The sequence below is a fragment of the Medicago sativa genome, chromosome 3 (genome assembly GCF_051527215.1).
Source record: "Medicago sativa cultivar Bolivia chromosome 3, Bolivia_mono, whole genome shotgun sequence".
NCBI lineage: Eukaryota > Viridiplantae > Streptophyta > Magnoliopsida > Fabales > Fabaceae > Medicago > Medicago sativa.
In genome coordinates, this window is record NC_140751.1 from 10,172,156 (window position 1) to 10,191,914 (window position 19,759).

Below are 19,759 nucleotides of genomic sequence, written 5' to 3' on the forward strand. Positions count from 1 at the left end.
AAAGACAAAACCAACTAATTTTCATCGTTATTTACCTTCTTTCTAGCCAATCACGTGTGTCCCACCATTTCTCAATTACAAAAAGAGTGGTACTATGGTACTTAATCAGAAAAGAGTGGTATTTTGGTACTTATTTTTCAAAACAGGTGTAACAGTGAAAAAAAGCCGTCTACGGCTTTTTTACACTGGCCTCTATTCTACCCAACCCGTGCACATTAATGGATATATTAATATGGGTTCTACACTTTAAAAATGGACCTCACATAGAGGGTCAAATCTTATGTTGATTTTACCCAATTAAAGAATGGGTGTTGAAAATTAAAAAGGGTACTCCACAATTGAATAAAGACAAACATGACAGTATTGTATACAAAATTCAACCATAATGAAGAAGCAGTTGGATATTAGTATACTAAACTCACTCACTACGTCACATCAAATGAAGCTTTCCTGGAAACACTAATTTGATTATTTATGATCAGTTAGGTGGAGTATTTGACAATTGAAAGGAAAATGGGAATCACTGAACTTGCATGGTTATTTCCATCAAAATACCTTAAAGCTTCATAGGTGATCCTTGTTGACTTTCTGCAAAGTAAAAGTCGTCTTATATTGAGTGTCCCATTAACAACAACCAAGCTTTATTCCACTAAGTGGGGATCGGCTACATGGATCAAATGACGCCCTAATGTTCTATCATAAACCAAATTTGGATTCAACTCATTGACCTCTAAATCTTTTCTAATGGTTTCTCTATTCACACACACGACCTCTAAATCCTTTCTAATGGTTTCTCTATTCACACACCCCTTCAAATAGTGCTATTTATCATAACATAAACCCTCAAATTAAACCAAATGAAAGCAATTCTTATACCACTTGTAGAATACATTTATCCAGTAAAGTAGATGGCGCACCACTGATAATGTGCTATTTCTATTGAACATCTGATCCATAGGCATATTAGTGAGAAAAGCTAGTAGAAAAAAGAGTTGACTGCTATAGTGCTTTCCTTGTAAACCAATTCTTACTCTTCTCAAGACTCTAACAAGGAACTTAATGGCAAGTGTTGTTGCAGAAGCGTTCCTATCAGCTTTTGTGGAGGTTTTGCTGGAAAAGATGATTTCAACCGAGTTTGTGAACTTCATTCGGAGCAAGAAACTTGACATTTCACTGTTGGAAAAGCTAAAATTAACATTGCTGAGTCTTCAAGCTGTACTGAATGATGCTGAGGAGAAACAAATCACCAATCCTGCTGTCAAGCAATGGCTGGATAACCTGCGAGATGTTGTCTTTGAAGCTGATGATTTGTTAGACAAAATCAATACCGAAGCATTAAAAAGCAAAGTGAATAAGGTGCGGAACATCCTTTCTTCAAATTTCAAACAGTCTTATGGATTGGTCAATTTTGATATTCAAAGATTATTTGAAAGATTGGAACACTTTGCACGGAAAGGACACTTGCTTGGATTGAAGGAAGGTGTTTCTTGCCATGTTTGGAATGGAACTCCTACAAGTTCTGTGTTAGATGAATCTGCTATTTATGGCAGAGATGGTGACAGAAAAAAACTTAAAGAACTTTTGCTGCATGCTAGTGATGATGGCAACAAAATAGGAGTGATTTCCATTGTGGGAATGGGAGGGTTGGGTAAAACAACTCTTGCTAAACTTCTTTACAATGATTCGGAAGTAAAGGAGAAATTTGATTTGAAAGGGTGGGCATATATCTCAAAAGATTTTGATATTGTCCGGGTCACTAAAACCCTTCTTGAATCTGTTACTTTTAAAACAGTTGATGCCAATAACATGAATACCATGCATACTGAATTTGTCACTTCAAAAATAACCGATACTAGTGACCTGAATACTCTACAAGTGCAACTACAGCAAAGTTTAATCCATAAAAGGTTTTTGCTAGTACTGGATGACATGTGGGATGGAAGCTATGTGGATTGGAACAATCTCAAAGACATCTTTAATGTTGGGGAAATGGGAAGTAAGATCATCATCACAACACGAGATGAAAGAGTTGCACTAGTCACGCAAACCTTTCTTCCTATCCACTATTTGGCACCCTTGCAAAGTGATGAATGTTGGTCTTTACTTTCAAAACATGCATTTGGAGCAAGTAACTACAGGCTTTGGTCCAATCTAGAAGTAATTGGGAAAGAAATTGCCAAAAAATGTGATGGTTTACCATTAGCCGCTGTAGCACTTGGGGGTCTTCTCCGCACCAAACTGTCACAGGATGACTGGAATGATGTACTAAAAAGTAACATTTGGAATTTGCCAAATGTTGGGGTGCAGCAGACTCTTCTATCTAGCTATCATTATCTTCCGGCTCCTTTAAAAAGATGTTTTGCTTACTGTTCAATTTTTCCAAAAAACTCCATCTTGCAAAAAAATATGGTAGTTCAGTTATGGATGGCAGAAGGCTTGGTACATAAGTCCAAAAGACAGAAAAGTTGGGAAAAAGTAGGAGAAGAATACTTTGATGAACTAGTGTCAAGGTCACTGATACATCGTCGGCATATTGATGGGGAAGAATGCTATGAAATGCATGACCTCGTCAATGATTTAGCTACAATGGTTTCATCTCCATATTGCATCAAGTTAGACGAACATGAAATAAATGATAAGGTACGTCATTTGTCATGCATTAGAAGGAAATATGACTCGTACAGTAAATTTGATAAATTATATGGACTTAAAGGTCTACGTACCTTCTTGGTCTTGCCATTACAAGAACCGGAGTGGTTAATCTATTCCATATCAGACAGGGTGGTACGCGAATTGTTGCCAGCGATGAAACAATTACGCGTGCTGTCGTTGTCAAACTACAGGAGTATCACCGAGTTGCCCAATTCTATTGGAAATTTGATATGTCTGCGTTACTTAAATCTCTCTAACACTGCGATTGAAAGGCTTCCGTCTGTAACATGCAACCTCTACAATCTGTTGACCTTGTTGTTGTTTGGTTGTTGGCGTCTTGTTGAATTGCCTGAGGACATCGTAAAATTGGTTAATCTACGCCACCTTGACATCAGAGGTACTCAATTGAAGGAGATGCCAGTGCAAATAGCCAGACTACAAAATCTTCAAACTTTGTCTGATTTTGCTATTAGCAATCATCGTGATGGATTGAAGGCTAGAGAGTTGGGAAAATTTCCGCATCTAAAGGGAAATCTTTCCATCTCAAATCTACAAAATATCACTGACCCCTTTGATGCTTTTGAAGCAAATTTGAAGACGAAAGAACAAATTGACAACTTGGAACTACAGTGGGTTATACATGGCAGCAGTGGCACTACTAGTCAAAGTTCACAAATTCAAGCACTTGTACTTGAACAACTTCAACCTTCAACAAATTTGAAGAATCTCACCATCAAAGGTTATGGTGGAACAAGCTTTCCGAATTGGTTGGGTGATTCATTATTTAGCAACATGGTCTATCTGCACATAAGTGGCTGTGATCATTGTTCTTTGCTGCCACCGCTTGGACAGCTACATGGTTTGAAAAAACTCAGTATTGCCAGTATGAAATCGGTAAAGAGTCTTGGTTCTGAATTTTATGGAAATAGTCGTTGTTCTTCGTTTCAATCATTTCCTTCCTTGGAGACTCTAGAATTTGAAGAGATGCTCGAGTGGGAGGAATGGAACTTGACTGGAGGTGAAGCAACAAAGTTTCCTAGTCTAACAAATCTGTCACTGGAAACATGTCCCAAACTCAAAGGAAACATGCCTTGCAACCTTCCTTCGCTAACTACCCTTGAGTTAAAGGCGTGTGATCTACTTCTGGAGTCAAGGCACTCAGATGATCAAATCATCCAATCGATATGGTCTCCTCTTAATTCTCTTCGGCAATTGACTTTGGTCGGCTTTCCCTCTCTAATGTCTTTTCCAAGAGACGGTCTACCCAAAACCTTACAATCTCTCACCATCCATGATTGTGAGAATTTAGAATTTCTTCCTTGTGAATCCTTGCACAATTATTCATCACTCAAGGACGTAACAATATTTTATAGTTGTAACTCAATGACATCTTTTAACTTGGGCTCTCTCCCTGTCCTAAAAAATCTTCATCTATCCGGTTGTCAAAATCTTAAATCAATTTTCATTGCAGAAGATGCCTCGCAAAGTCTCTCGTTTATTCAAAGTATCACAATTTGGCATTGTGATGAATTGGAGTCATTTTCCCTTGGTGGATTTTCCGCTCCTAATGTCGTTCATTTCGAGGTGTGTTGGTGTAAGAAGCTTCATTCACTTCCAGAACCATTTAACACCTTCCCTGACATTAAGGAATTAAGAATACTTGATCTTCCAAATCTACAACTTTTTGCCAAAGAGGGTTTTCCTATCAATTTACGGGAACTAACTGTTGGAGGGATTTTGTGCAATAGAGCTATTACCAAGTGGGGCTTAGAACGTCTCACTTGTCTCTCCGAGCTGCACATTTGGGGTGACGACATCATGAATGCGTTGATGAAAATGGAAATGCCATTGCTACCCGCTTCTGTCATTTCCATAAACATCTCTTTACTATATGACATTAAAAGTTTGGATGGAAAGTGGCTTCGCCATCTCACTTCTCTACAGAACCTTGAGTTTTCATTCTGTGACAACCTCAAGTCGTTGCCAGAACATGGAATGCCTTCCTCTCTTTCTGTGCTCAGTATTTCCCACTGTCCATTACTTGAAGCAAGTTGGCGGAGAAAGCGAGGGAAAGAGTGGCGCAAGATTGCTCTGATTCCCTGCATAGTTATCAACAGCAAAATAATCACATGAGTTTCCAGGTCAGTCTCAATAGTACTACTATCTTTCAGTTTCTCTAGATTTTGTTATCTTTTTCTATAACTAAAATTATTTTCTAAAATTATTGTTGTGTGACTTGAAAATTTGAAGTCTGATTGACTATTGACACTGTTTCACCATGCTATCAGAATTTTATAAAATCTGTGGCTAGGCTGCCACTCTTTTTTATTTAGTGTTACTGTCTCTTTGGTCTAGCTGGGCAGACATCTCCATGAATCCTCCAGCATTTCAGAAGTTGGACACTATGATTATTGTACGTTATCTTTGAAACACATAGTTGCTTTATTAAAAGACTGATTCATCTTTGTGGTGTCATTTTTTATAGGAGATACTGGACTCAATGATGCGGGGAGCACATGTGGAAGACAAAGCAAAAGATGGTGGCTTCTATAGCCTCAAGTTCCAAGAATTGGGCTTTTTCACATTGAAAGAAAGAGGTGTCTTCATCAAGGTTGCAAGGTTTCTACAACAAGTTTTCAAGGTTCTCAAAAGAGGCTATAGTGATGAATATTCAAAAGAAGTTATAGTTGTCAATGTAATACTCCAACTCAACATCACATTTTAGAAACTAATTGCACCACAGGATGGAAAATTCTTGCATGAAGATAACCAAGTATAAGTGGCTAGCCCTTTTCCAATCAATAAGTATGAAAACCACCGGTAGGGAAAGCAACTGGAACATTCCAAAGTTGAGCCAAACATTCCACAACATGGTTTTCAAACCACAGGATAACATGATCTAGGGATAATTTGTGTATTTATTCAACATACAATCAAGATACATTATATACATAAGCTAGTAAAAAGTAAGAAAGAATTTGTTCTTTCCTTAAGGAAAGGGATATTCATAGTATGGTATATGCTTTTCTTAACAAGAGAGATTTTTGCAGTGCATCTATTCTAATCCAATGTTGCACTCTGGAGATTTTGAGAAATATTTCTTGTGGAATTTCAAAAAACTTGCACTTTCAAAGAAAACGGAGACACCGCTAATTAATTAATTAAATTAATCAATTAATAAATGAATCATAGCAATAAGCCAATAAGAATAAATTGAGATTGTTGATCTGAATGGAAGAGAGGCAGAAACGTGTGTACTTGTAGCAGAGAGGTAACGGCCGTGGATGTTGATTGAGAGCTTCAAATCCATTCATGTCTGTCACTGAGGCATCTCGACGGGCATGTGCCCGACTGCACCACAATTCCCAACCAAATATTGTTGGATGCGACTTCCTCCACCCCTTGCTACAGCATCATGCGGTAGTTGTGGCCACACCATTACCATCATATGAATACACTTTCTTGGAGGAAAATGAATTTATTACTTATTCAATAGAGGGAGGAAGAAAGAACGGAAATGAAAAAGAAAGTTGGGGATTTAAATAAAATCCTCAGACCAAAACATCCCTTCCTTTATGACACAAGTGTTGTCCCTATCACACACAACAACACCTAACAGCTGCAAAAAATGCCAACTAAACAAATGTACAATACAACTCAAGAAAGAAAGTTTGATTTTAGTGGTAGAAATTAATATAGACTGACATCTGCCTGTTTAATTTTGTAAGAAACTAAAAGTAGTGTTCATTTTATCTTAGAGATTAACTTGGGTCTCAAAAAATATCCTCAATTTTAAAGACCAAAATCTTTGTAGGGGGGTTTTTAATAGATAAGAGTTTCAAAAACAATAACTTATCGATTATAATTAAGAGGCAAAAGAGGCTGCAGTTCTCAATTTCACATTTGACCAAACTAACACAACAGGATAGACAATTCTTGATGACAGAATATCAAGTACATGTGGCTCTTTTCCGATAAATAAAAATAAAAACCAATATGTTCGGCAGTAAAACAGGAAAAATTCAAAACTGTGATGCTTATATGCAAAGCATCCTACTGCAGAGAAAAAAGTTGAGCAGGCCAAGTGCGTCTCCGACCATCAGGACTTACACCAGCAGCTTCCATGGAAATGTCAATGCTGCGATGCTCAGTAGAACGGACAATGCTGACACGCAAATCAATCTTCACAGCAGGGTAGCCTTCAGTGCCAATTGTTTCCGGTTTTGTCCCGTTTTCTTCCCCAAATCCAATGGCAATGGGTTCCCGGAAAGTTAAGATTGTCTGTGACCAATGTGTTTTCGGAGTGTAAGGGGATGTTGACAGCACAGCTGGTGTATCCCGGCAGAATCTAGTTGTAAATCCAGTATCAAACCATAGGACAACTCCATAACACCAGCAACATGTTTTAGAATTTTCATTTTCTGAAGCACTCAATTTTGGTTCCAAAGAAGCTGTTGCGGTGAAATCCACTTCATGGTGCTTCATGGTAGCCAAGTCAAAGGTCTGGTAGGATAAAAATAATTTTAGCATAGTTATAGTTATTATTAATATATATACATCTAAAACTGAAGATATGAAACTTGCTAGATCCTTGGAATGATTGAAAACATACAGTTAATTATCAAAAAGGATTAGAGAATTCACAAAATAATGTCTTGCAACATATTTACATTACACAAAGGGCCCAAACCTGAAGAATAGTGGAACTGGTAACTAAATCTTGATGGTCTATGACATCAACTATAGGATATCGGGCAGCATCTATGACAAGCTCCTCCCCAATGCAAGACATGTCAAAATCACAAACGTTCTCCCAAAATGGAAGACTTGTACCTCCTTTTCCAAATCCTGCAACAAACTATAGAAGAAAAACTGGAATAAATACTATAATATAGATGTATATATAAGAAAATAAGATCACAGATAATCCCCGAACAAAATATCAGAAAAATCATTGTTATAAATCTCAGAAAAAGAGCATAGTGGCCAACCACAAAAAACGTTATAGCAAGATGTTCAATTTTTTCTTAGAGTTTATAACTGTGAGTGACTATTAAGAGAGTGAAAAATTACAATTAGAATGAGATGGAAGTCCAAATGTTGTTCAAGTGTTTTTTACTCGAAAAATTCCTAAGATACTCCAAGCTAAAAGCCACAGCCTTAAAATTCTAACGTTTTTTTTCCTTCAAATATTTGAACTCATTCTGAGATGCAGCACATAGCGTCTGCACCATCTGCTATTTTGGCTACTATACTGTCCGCAACAGCTACTACAGCAAAATGCTCTGCTACTACATGTCCTGCAGCAGCCATATGGGCTGCTCTGCTACGCTATAGTGCACTATTGAGAACACTGGTAAAAATTAAATAGTTCTAGATGGAATGAAGGCAGAGGAACTCACAATAGTTGCTGTGTCGGGAAGAATGGCACCCCCAGGCTTCAAATACCGGTCACGTGCATAAAGCACTGAGCCAAGCATGGATTCATATAGCAAGCAATATCCCATCCATTCACTTAACAATACATCAACACTGTGAGGTTGAAGTTCAACAATTTTGTCAATTTCTTCAACCATGCCATGGACCACTTCTACGACTCCTTTCTGGTTGCCATTGACTCTAGTTTCGCTTTTATTCAGTAAGAGACCGTTATTTTTGGCAACCTGAATTAAAATTTGAAGAAAAACAAAGTTAGCAAGGAACTAGACATGTAGTTAAAGAGCTGGTATAGAAGCTACTAAGCAGGAAATCTATACCTGAGATGCCACTGCTGCCATCTTGGTACTAGCCTCAACTGCAATGACCCTTGAAGCCCCTGCTTGAGCTGAAAAAAGGCTACAATATATAATAATATAAAAACGTCAGAAAGTTCAAAAGATTGAGCAATCAAATATGGAATGTGAATACATAGCCCCAAAACATTAATGTACTTCATAAATGTGTTGTACGTCATAAACATTACTTCCTAAAATCAACTAACATAAGAAATTTATATAGTAACCTATCAATTTGGGTTTGTATAGGAAAACAGGGTTACTGGCTTCTGTTACTACCATACAATAAGTCAAAACAGGGCCACTAATAAAAGCCAGAATAATACATGGGAACAGGGTTAGAGTTAGTTAGACAGTTAGTTGTCGGTTTAGTTAATTACAGTTAGAGTCTACAGGGGGATAGGTAGCTAAGTTATTACTGTGGTCTAAATAACTGGAGCAAAATAGACAAAAGGCATTCAAGAATGTAGATAAAAGAACTGAGCAAAAGCCCTGCTGTAAGGGGAATCCCTTGGACTGTAATTTTTTCTCCTGTTCTCGGTATTTTCAATAAAATTATTCATTTACTTTGATTGTTTCTATATATTTCTCAGAAACACCTTGGTTAATTTAAAACAGGATAGTTGTTTGGAAGACGAGAGCATAGTCCAATGAGGCTATAGATTAGAGACTGTTAAATGAACTAAGATTTCACAAAAGTCAAGTACGTTTCTCACCTGAGGATGCCAGTTCCACAGCCGACGTCCATAACCACAGCACCATTTAGCAGAGAGGGATTCTTCAAAATTGCTTGCCCGTAAGCATCCATTCTAGCCTACATAAAAATAGTTGTAACTTTAATAAATCAATAATAATTTGGTCAAAAAGCTTCAAATTTACAATTTTCTGAGTTACACGACCTTTATTCAAACCTGAAACCAAAAAATGAGAAGTACATTTTATACCTTATCACTTAACATCTCTCGATGGATGCCAAATGAACTGTAAGACCCAAAATAACTTTCATTAACTTTCCTAATATGTGTTGCAATGTGATTCTGAGGATTGTCGATCAAAGACCCTTCTTCTCGATTCTTATCAATTGATGAAACACATCCTCTTGAGTCCTTCCCGTTAACAAGTTCCTTATCTGAGGAACTAGGCAAGCTTGAATGATCGTCTGAAACATAAGCATCGTCATTAACTACCAATTTTTTCACGGCATCTTGATTATCACCGTAAATTGCGTCTTTCAAATCCCTCACAAGATCTTCATCCATGGTTGAAGTTTCTTCATCTTCGCCTTCTTCAAATTCACCAAAGTTGTACAGCAATGAATCATCTTGCATAAAAGGTTTTAGATATTTATCGTCGTCCCACAAAGGCTTAATCCCATTGAAGTCAGTTACATCATGCAAGTGATTCTGCAAATCATGTTTGGACTGACAAGCTAAACCACAACTCCAACATCTGCTCTCTGCCACCTGGTTATGAAAGCAGAACAAACCAACCGTTAGCAACATGTGCACGCAAACTCACAATTCCAGTCAACCGAAATTTATAATATAGTACTTCACAGTTCATAGACAACATATTATCATTTAAAAAAACAGTTTGCTAGCTGAAAATGAAAAAGGTCAGAACAAGTAAATTGGATGCAGTCAACAACAACAACCAAGCCTTATCCCACTAAGTGGGGTCGGCTACATGGATCAAATTATGACATGATGTTCTTCATAAACCATTTTTTATATTTTTCTGCTTCTAAATTCTCGTCAATTGGTAAAGAGAGTGAACTTTGTGTATGTTTGGTTTCAATTTCATGGGAGGCAAAAGTGATTCTAGAAGCCTAAAATTGATTTTGACATTTGGTTGTATCATCAAGCATCATTGCTTTTGACTCTAAAATGGATCCTAAGTTCTAACTAAGAAGCTAAGATTTAGAGCTTTTGCCTCCAAACATGATTTTGAGCCTCAAATTTTTACCCTTCAACCCACTTTCACACAAATATGCTCAAACATAAATAATTTAAAAACTTAACTCATTTTAAAGCAAAATCAATTTTATAAAATTAATCCATTCGTAACCAATTTTCACCACCTAGATAGAACCAAACACACACTTTCTATGGTTCCTATTGAATCATTCAATCCTTAAATTTATAAAGCACAAAATTAACTAACAAAAATATTCTTAATTTGCATGCTAAATGCATGTCTGGATTGACAATGAGTTTGGCAGCATCATAGTGTGCCACTGCGATTTTCGCAAAAACTACACTTAAAAATCACAATGCCACCATGATTTCACCAAAATCACTTCCAATCCAAACATACACAATAAGTATTTGTTACATCGACTCATTCAAAATCAATCTTAACTTAGAACCAAACACACACACTCTTTATAGTTCATATTGACTCATCAAATCCTTAAATTGATAAAAGCACAAAATAACCAACATAAATCCCTAAATTTGCATGCTAAGTACTTTTTATATCTAAAATTCAAAACACAACCTTCAATTTCATTTCTATTGACTCAATTTCCTAGGTCTCCAAAATCCCAATATCAAAATACACTTATTCCATTATTTTATCTCCTTCATTTTCTCGGCAATGAAACTATCCAAAATCAATTTTACATGGCTCATTAATTCATAATCAATTTTCACCACCAAGAACAAAACACACAATTTGTATGGTCCATATCAACTCATTCAAACATTAACTTAATAAAGATCAAAATAACAAAGAAAAAACCCTAAATTTGCATGATATATGCTTGCCAGGATTAACACCGAGTTTGGTGGAATCACATCTGTCACTGCTGTGATTGTTGACAAAATTATATTTTCAAACTTAGAAAAATCAGGGTGTCACCATGATTTCACCAAACTCATTCCAATCCAACATACACAAATTAATGAGCTAAAATGGATTCCACGGTGACAAAATTTACATTCATGTAAAAGTGAGTTGACCAATAAATTTTCAATTCTAGAATCAAAAGCTCCAATTTCTAGCTTCAAGTTAAAATCAATTCTGGAAGCAAAATTAATTCTACTCGAGATCAACCAAACATGTCAAAATCAATTCTACACTACACCTCTAGAATCAATTTTGGTTACTCCAAAAGTGGAACCAAACATACACTAAGTATTTGTTATATCTGAAGTTCAAAACACAACCTTCAATCCCATAATCTCAACATCAAACTCCACAAATTCTGTTGTTTTCTTTCCTTTCTTTCATTTTCACTCACTTTCTCGCAATTTCTCAACTGGTAAACATTAAAGGGCTTTTGGATTGATCTATTTGAGCTTATCTACTGGCATAAGTTTTGTGAGACTGTTTGAGAGAACATCTGAAGACATATTATGACATTTTTATAATCTTTTTTCAGTTTATTTTCATAAGTTCTCCAAGATAACCTATGAAAACAGCTTATAGCATATAGAAAAACAATTTAACTTGATTTTATCTTTCTCTATGGAAATAGCTTATGTAAGCTTATGCAAAAGCACTTATAAGTGCTTGTGCTATGGACTGCAAATAAGTTGTTTATCGAAACAGGGCCTAAAACCAACTAAAAAATGTGTGACTAGTTTTAATCACTTATGGTCTGTTTGAATTGGCTTATTTTCGAGCTTATGCAACACAGCTTACACAAATAAATAAGTTTTTATGTATTATTCATAAGCTTATCAAGGTAGTTTGTGAAAAAACAGCATGTGAACACTGAACATACATTTTTCGTCAATGAGAACATATGAATTAACATAAAAGCTTATTTATTTGCATAAGCTATTTCTCATAAGCTCGAAAATAAGTCAATTCAAACCGTCTTAAGTGTTTGTGCTATAAGCTGTTTATCCAAACAGGGTCTAAAACCAACTAAAACCAACAAATAAGCATCAAAATCACTTTTTTTATAATCCGTAACAAATGGGTTTCTCTTCTTTCTCACAATTTCTCAACAACGAAACATAAAATACAAAAACTATCAAAAGGGTTACTTAGTTACCTTGGAACGAATATAGTTAATGAGCTTAAACGAAGCATAGAAATCCAAGTTGAGAGAATTTCTAACAGCATGAAAATCGAAATGATGAAGAGAAGCACAATGTTGGAACAAGGAAATGCAGGAACTGAAATTGGAATCACAGAAGAGACAGATGAATTCAGAATCTGAATCTCCTTCGTTTTCTTCCCAATCGTCCCATTGTTGTTCTTCTTCGTCTTCGTCTTCGTCTTCTTCGTCGTGTTCTTGTTCAACTGTGTATGGTGCTTTTTCCTCTTTTTCGCTTTGGTTGGTTTTGGAAGGCATGGTTGCGAGTGTGAAGAAGGTTAAACCCTTCACAAACCCTAAAAATTGAGAGCTATATATATCTTTTTCTCTAGGTGTCCTTTTTGGTTGCCGGGTTTCGAACCGAGTTATTTCAGATTGAAGAGAGAAAACTTTCAATCAAGTAACTTCTCGTGAGATAGGCTCTCGGTGTCCTTTGTCGTTAACCTTTCGATTCTCAAAGGTAAAAGACTCTAGTGATTTAAAACTCAGTGACTAAAGTTAAGTTAAAAAAATTATTTCACTCAGAGATGAATGGATAGGCTTTTTCGTTCTTCAATTTGTAATTGTATGTATCAGTCAAGTTCGTTATTAAATTATTAGAAATAGATAGAACGTCCCTAAATTTTATAAACATCGATCAATTTTGTCCCTCCGTCAAGTCTCACTGTTAACGGTGATGACGTGTGATGTTAAGCGTTGACGTGAATTGTCAACTCATATGTCTTGTATTCATGGATGAAATTGATCGAAACATTTGAATTTTTTATAGAAAAACAATCCAATTGTAAATAAGCTTCCATTTTTGTACATCCGAAATATATTCAATTAAATCATTTAAATTGTCAAAATTCTAACGGTCTGTTTGATGCACATGATAGGTTGTAAACATGGTAGGATAAGAAACTGGATAAGGATATGATATGATAATGAACGGATAAACTCTTATCATATCATGTGTTTGGTGCACACATAATATGAAAAACAGACATCATTGTTTTCTTCTATCAGATGTTTGGTGCACTCTTTTTTCTTACACCGATAAGATATATTCTAGAAAAATACAAACTTCTAACTAAAGGTGAAGTTTCTTTCACTACAAAACTAAGACCGACTTTTTTTAATGTTTTGGTTATTTGCACTCATTTCTCATATATTTCCTTATTCATTTTTGAATTCATATAACAAAATTTAACAACAATGAATCACTCACACGCCACTCTGTAATGAATTTCTTAAACTGTATAAATATTTTATTTTTTTTTGGTAACATCCAACTGCATAATTTAAGTGGTTGCAAATCAAACACAATGATCAAAGAATTTCATCTATATATATGAAGTGTATGAGGAGGGAATGCAAGCACGCACATGACAACATCAAATCTTGATCTTATTTACACACAAATTCGACTCTTTTAAAGTAGGTAATTTATTTTAAATAAAATTGAAAAAATACTGGTCGATATTTCAATACGTTTCTAACGTCCATGTGATTGATATCAATAGTTGATTAAAATAAACTGCTTACTTTAAACCATCAAAATCTCATACAAAGATTACTTTATCCGATTCTACGCAGTTAGGAGAAACTCGGCTTTCACGTTGTTGGAACATCGGTGACCATTTGATCAAAATTGGACGATCTAAAATATGAAGTGTTTATTTTTATAATTCAAAATACCCAACTTGAATCTAGATCATCCGATTTAGATTGAACGATCACCGACATTCCAAAGACGTGAACGCGGAGAATCCCTTACTGCGGTGTATCGGATCCCTTATCTCCTATTCTCTACTTTATATGTATATCTATATCTATATTATATACATGTATGTATACATTTCACGATATATCTATATCATATCAAAACTCAAAAAATCATATTGAAGTTGTCCATTTAATGGCTCCACTGAGGATCTCAAATTGTAATCATCTTCAAGTTTCATCCAAGTAGAGTAATCAGGCATAAAACCTTCACTAGAATTATTATCACTACTCCATTGTTGAATTGAATTTGTTTGTTGATTTTGAACATCATCAACATGAACAAAATCATTAACTTCCACAAACATATCAGCAACATTGGAGTCTTGACCTGTGAGCTCTTGTACAAGTGCTCTAAAATTTGAAGCACTAGTCTTCACTTTCATAGGACTTGAAATATATGTAACTTTTACCTCTTTTTTGTTCTTTTTGCTCTGCTTTTTTCCCTTCATCACATGGTTGTTAACACCAAGCATGTTTATCTCACTTTTCATCATCATAAAAAAACAAAAAAAGAACAAGAGATTCAAAATATTAGTGTTTTTGATTGTTTGATGAATATGTGATATTATGATTAAAAAGTACAACTTGGCTAAGTATTTATATGAAAGGAATGAGAGAAAAGGATGATGCAAAGTCAAGGTGAATTTCCTAGAATCTATTATTATATGGTTTATTGAAAGAAATGAAAGAGAGAAAAAGTGGTGTTGATGATGGAAAAGGAAGCTGGCTAGAAACTGCGCAGATTAAGAAGTTTCTATTGGTAATGATTTAGAGAGCGCCCTTAACTAATTAAGTATATATATGATGATATTTTGGTGACACCTATATTTTTTAATATTAGTGGTTTTGGTTCAATGAATGTTTTGGTCCCTAGCGCAGCCATACATGACTTGGAATCTAAAATCTAGATGTCCATTTTGCCAATAGGATATAGTGTTGTTTATTTATTTTTGTATAAAATTTACATAAAAAAATTTAAAGTTTTCCATTTTCCACTTAAGTTTTTAGAAGATAGAGGAAATAAAAATAGTTAATGAAAACTCATACATATTAATGGATGAGTCAAAATTCAAATTTCGATTATGGTGTTCGACCGAACAATTTTCTCATTTTTGTGAGTTGAGCTATAACTTGTTAACTGTTTATTTTTATTTTTTATTTTTTGGTACAAAAGCGGGTCTGAGGCCCATGTTAACTATTTATTTTACTAATAAGTAAATGATGTTATCTGTATATATTTTGTGAGATAACATGATTTTGGGTTAAATTTTTATTTTCAATTATTGTACCTTCCATTTATATTTCTAAATATAATTTTATCGTTTGTATATTATTATTTAAATCTTTAATTAAAAAGTTAGTTAAATCTCATTATAATAAAAACAAATTGGACTAATGGTCATAATGATATTAATCTTCTTAACGCTGATGGTCATAATGATATTACTGAATATTTTAGCAGATACAGATCAATACATATTTTTTGTGCTAACACTTGAATTTCTAAAGAAAATGACTTTAGTAATGCAGAGTTCGACTTAGAGACAAATATAGTTTGAGATTGTTTAATCGAGGAATCAAATTCCGGTTCTCTCAACAATTACTCATCAAATTTAGATTAATGCTTAATTCTAATCGTCTACATGTAGTTTTTTTAAAACAAAACTACCACTTATATTGATGAATCACGTCAAAAACAACATCAGAAACTATATAGTTTGAGGTTTTCTCTCTGATGCCGAGTCTCAAACTGTGTTTCTCAAGATTATAGAGAGAAACTCTTAACCAAATAACCTTTCAAAGACAGACGTTTGGGATTTTTTCTAACCAAACATTATTGGGCTCCCGTAAAGCAAACCGAGGCGGCAAGCTTTATTTTAAATTAATCTCTTAATTAGTGAGTAATTTACGTAATCTATTGTTATCGTTGATTTCATATCGGTAATAATAATGTGGTTATAGGTACATCTCTCCTTGACATCGTTCACAAAATTTTCAACAATCACCATTGATTAGTTTTTGTTTTTTCCTCTTTAACCTTGTCTTTTACCAACGGAATCAATGTTCCCATGAAGCGTGGTGGCACTGGCTTGTAATCTAGATGACAGGTGAGGATTGACGTTGGTAGTGTAAAGATAACCCAATATGAACAAAACGCAACATCTTGTTTTATCCTATATTCTAGTCAATTGTCAAATTTATTGAATTAAAACCAACAAAATTTTCTTTGGAGAAAATTGTGTTGAGTAGGTTGGCAAGTTTCATAACAAACAAAAACAATGCACTAACAAGAAACAACTAGAACAAAAACAATGCAGTAATAACAACAACAAACTATTAATTTTCTCACGTCAAGCATAGAGAACTAGTTAAAATATTCTATTCTTTCATGTAATACCACAAAAACAAAAACAATGCATCCAACAACATTGCAAAAAGAACCGTTGAACATTAGTTAAAATAGTTCAAAAATAATTTCAGCCATCAACAGGGACGGATCCAGACTTTAGGTGCATGTGGAGCTAAAATTTCAAATAAATAATACTCCCTTCGTCCCATAATAACTGAACCATTTGCAAAAAAAAAAGTCCTAAAATAACTGAGTCATTTCATTTTTCAATACAATATTAATTTCTTTTTTTCCCTTTATAACTCTAATTAATACTACTTTCATCATTCTAATTCAATACTCCCTCCGTCCTAAATTATAAGCAAAAAAAACTCATTTTTTTGTCCAAATTATAAGAAAAAAGATCAATTTTTATCATATTTAATTATGTTTTTTCAAAACATTATATTTTCCAAGGAAAAATTAAATGCAAAGTGCATTCAATTTGCTCTCTTTTTCGTTTTCTCTATAATCAACTACCAATGAAAATTGTTTTTACACCTTCCTATAAAACTTATTTCAAAGATAACACAAAAAAACTATGTTACAAACTACTATGTTTTAGTTTTCTTAATAAGTGTGATTTTTTTTGTTGCTTATAATATGGGACCGAGGGAGTATATTCCACTTTACATTTATGATAGTGGAAAATACACCAATACTTAACAAGTGCACTTAAAACTATTTTTCTTTCTCCTTCATTTATACATTGTTCTTAATACATGTGAAATGAGCTTTTGGCTCAGTTAATCCGGGACGGATGGAGTAATACAAACTATTTTTTTTAATCCACAAATATTATTACCTTATTGTTTGATACAATACGTTACAATGAAAATAATCACATATCCATTTGTTGAAAATGAGATAAAATGACATCATTGCTAATTGTTAATAGAACATCTCTTAGCCACTGATTACCCATTTTATTACATATGTTACTCTTCCCAACTTTCATAGCTAAAAAAACACGTTCAACACTTGCAGTTGCTACCGTGCGTGTGTGTTATATGTGTTTTATCTATTAAAAATAAAAAAAAATAGGGAAAAACATGTGGAGCTATAGTCCCATATAGCTCCAACATGCATCCGTCCCTAGCCATCAAAGACATTTCTCGGACGAGTAGCGGATTATGTTGTTTTTTTAAGATGTTTTGTGATACTTTCTAAAATTGACAAGCACACTGTCAACCACGACGTTCTCAGGATAAAAGAGTCTAGTTATAACTGTATCAGAGTCCTACTACGCTATATGATTCATTCTAACAAGACAACCTTAAATATGATACAATGACTACTCTAATGTGGTGCCAAGACCTCTCTAGTATGGTACAACGACCACTCTAACTTTTGAAGGAACGACTCAAAGGAATTGTGGTTCAATGACCACTCTAAGAAAAAAACCGAAGAAACTAAATATCTGAAAAGGGACTAGGTCTGGTTTTACTAGTGTGACTTTTAGTCTCTAACTCTATCTTTGACATCAAGACACAATCTTTTCTTATGTCTATTCTCAAAAAGTCCGTGCATTAAAGGCCCTGCATGTCAATCCCGATTCAATGAACGCTCTAGAGATTTTTCTAGAATTCGATAGAAAGCAGCCCCACTTTCACATTCACAAAGGTGTGGTTATCAAGAGAACTCATGTAGTTAGCTACTTCGTTCTATATAGAGTATAGATCGAGTTTCTATTATCGGATCCTCTTATTGCTTCAGGAATCGTGTCTCGTATGATATATTATAACATGTTCACCTCATAATTTCACAATTTGTTATTACTCATTTAACTATTTATTAGGATCTCAGTCATTTAGGTCAGATTATCATCATAAGAGATTGACGTTTTCATAAACAATAATCCCATTTTAATCGATGTGTTATGAAATTTCTCTCTAACTAATTCTTTCGTTAGTAAATCATATACTTCCAATAACTGTGATAAGCTGTAATTAAAAATGTCATTACCTAAATTAGCTGTCCATAAACAAAACACGTTTCGCACATTCAATCAAACGATTGACTAAGATAAAACAAACCCCTCTCAAAATTCCACACTACACCATAAATCAGTCTACACCATGCTCAAATATAAGGTTTAGTTTCTCTTAAACCAACTCAACACAAAATTCATATATTTAATTAAGGATCTCTCTAGGTAGGAGCACTTCGGTAAAAATCTTGAATTCTCAAATTATTTTTCAAAAGAAGTTAACTTACGAAATTGGTTTTTTTTTTCTTCTCAAAAAGTTCCAAATACTCCATTTGAATATAGACATTAAATTCTAGGGTTTCCAAGACTTATAACAAAAGAAATCTTCTTCCAAAATGAATTTCTCAAAAGTTGAACATTTTCTTGTAATCTCCTTTGTTTTTACAATATTTTTCAGAAACATCTAGTAAGCACAAAATTCAATACAGTTATTTTTTATTCAGCAAAACATCCCCAGATTGTCAAAAAGTTTGATTCCTTTTCAAACTTTAAGGAGTTTATGCTACTTTTATCAAAATACAGCAACATTAAGAAAAAAAATCAACACATCTCTTTTTTTTTGGAAGGAAAAATCAACACATCTCTTATTTATTTCCAAGACGTCAATAATAAAACAATTCATAAAATGGTCAATATAATAATTCATAGAATTTCTTCAACTTCTTTTTAACTAGAGATAAATTTAAAATGAATTAAATTGAAACTTATATTTTAAGGACACTTTTTAAAATTGGACTTATACTTAAGGGCATGGTACATAGTAGATATGATAACTTATTTCAAAGTTTAAACAATAGTTGATAAAATAAAAAGATTGAATATACCGAAGATGATTGTTGCTAAAAATTTACTATTGCAAAACTATATAGTTTTTCGGATTTTTTTTTAACAAGTATTAGAGTTTCTAACTCCTTTAATGCTATTTTTTTTACTACATTTTTTTTTTGTTGAGGTTTTTTGGTGATCCCTTTTTGATTATGTATAATCGAGTTCAACATTTTGTTTGTACGAATGTGCACATATTTAGATAAGTAGGGAAACCTCAACACCTATTTCAGCTGAAACCAAGCTTCCAACAAAGAAATGTTTAATTTACCCTAATATGTGGGTTAATTGAACAAAAAATGCATCACGTA

At 34.0% G+C, this 19,759-nt stretch overlaps 3 protein-coding genes across 3 annotated transcripts; 1 reads left to right on the forward strand and 2 right to left on the reverse strand.

Moving 5' to 3' along the window:
* Positions 1-855: 855 nt before the first annotated feature.
* On the forward strand, positions 856-5,716 carry LOC146935591 (putative disease resistance RPP13-like protein 1). The gene is made up of 2 exons (XM_085750755.1): positions 856-4,793; positions 5,138-5,716. Exon 1 carries the CDS (start codon positions 1,060-1,062, stop codon positions 4,783-4,785), a length of 3,726 nt encoding a protein of 1,241 aa, XP_085606881.1. The 5' UTR covers positions 856-1,059; the 3' UTR covers positions 4,786-4,793; positions 5,138-5,716.
* A 772-nt stretch (positions 5,717-6,488) lies between these two features.
* Positions 6,489-12,765, reverse strand: PRMT3 (protein arginine methyltransferase 3). Its single transcript, XM_085750756.1, has 7 exons — positions 12,433-12,765; positions 9,371-9,889; positions 9,143-9,240; positions 8,409-8,487; positions 8,055-8,315; positions 7,343-7,510; positions 6,489-7,155 (listed from the first exon to the last, which is right to left on the reverse strand). Exons 1-7 carry the CDS (start codon positions 12,733-12,735, stop codon positions 6,706-6,708), a joined length of 1,878 nt encoding a protein of 625 aa, XP_085606882.1. The 5' UTR covers positions 12,736-12,765; the 3' UTR covers positions 6,489-6,705.
* Positions 12,766-13,982: 1,217 nt separating this feature from the next.
* Positions 13,983-14,955, reverse strand: LOC146935593 (uncharacterized). Its single transcript, XM_085750760.1, has one exon. The coding sequence runs from the start codon at positions 14,739-14,741 to the stop codon at positions 14,331-14,333; it is 411 nt and encodes a 136-aa protein (XP_085606886.1). The 5' UTR covers positions 14,742-14,955; the 3' UTR covers positions 13,983-14,330.
* Positions 14,956-19,759: the final 4,804 nt, after the last annotated feature.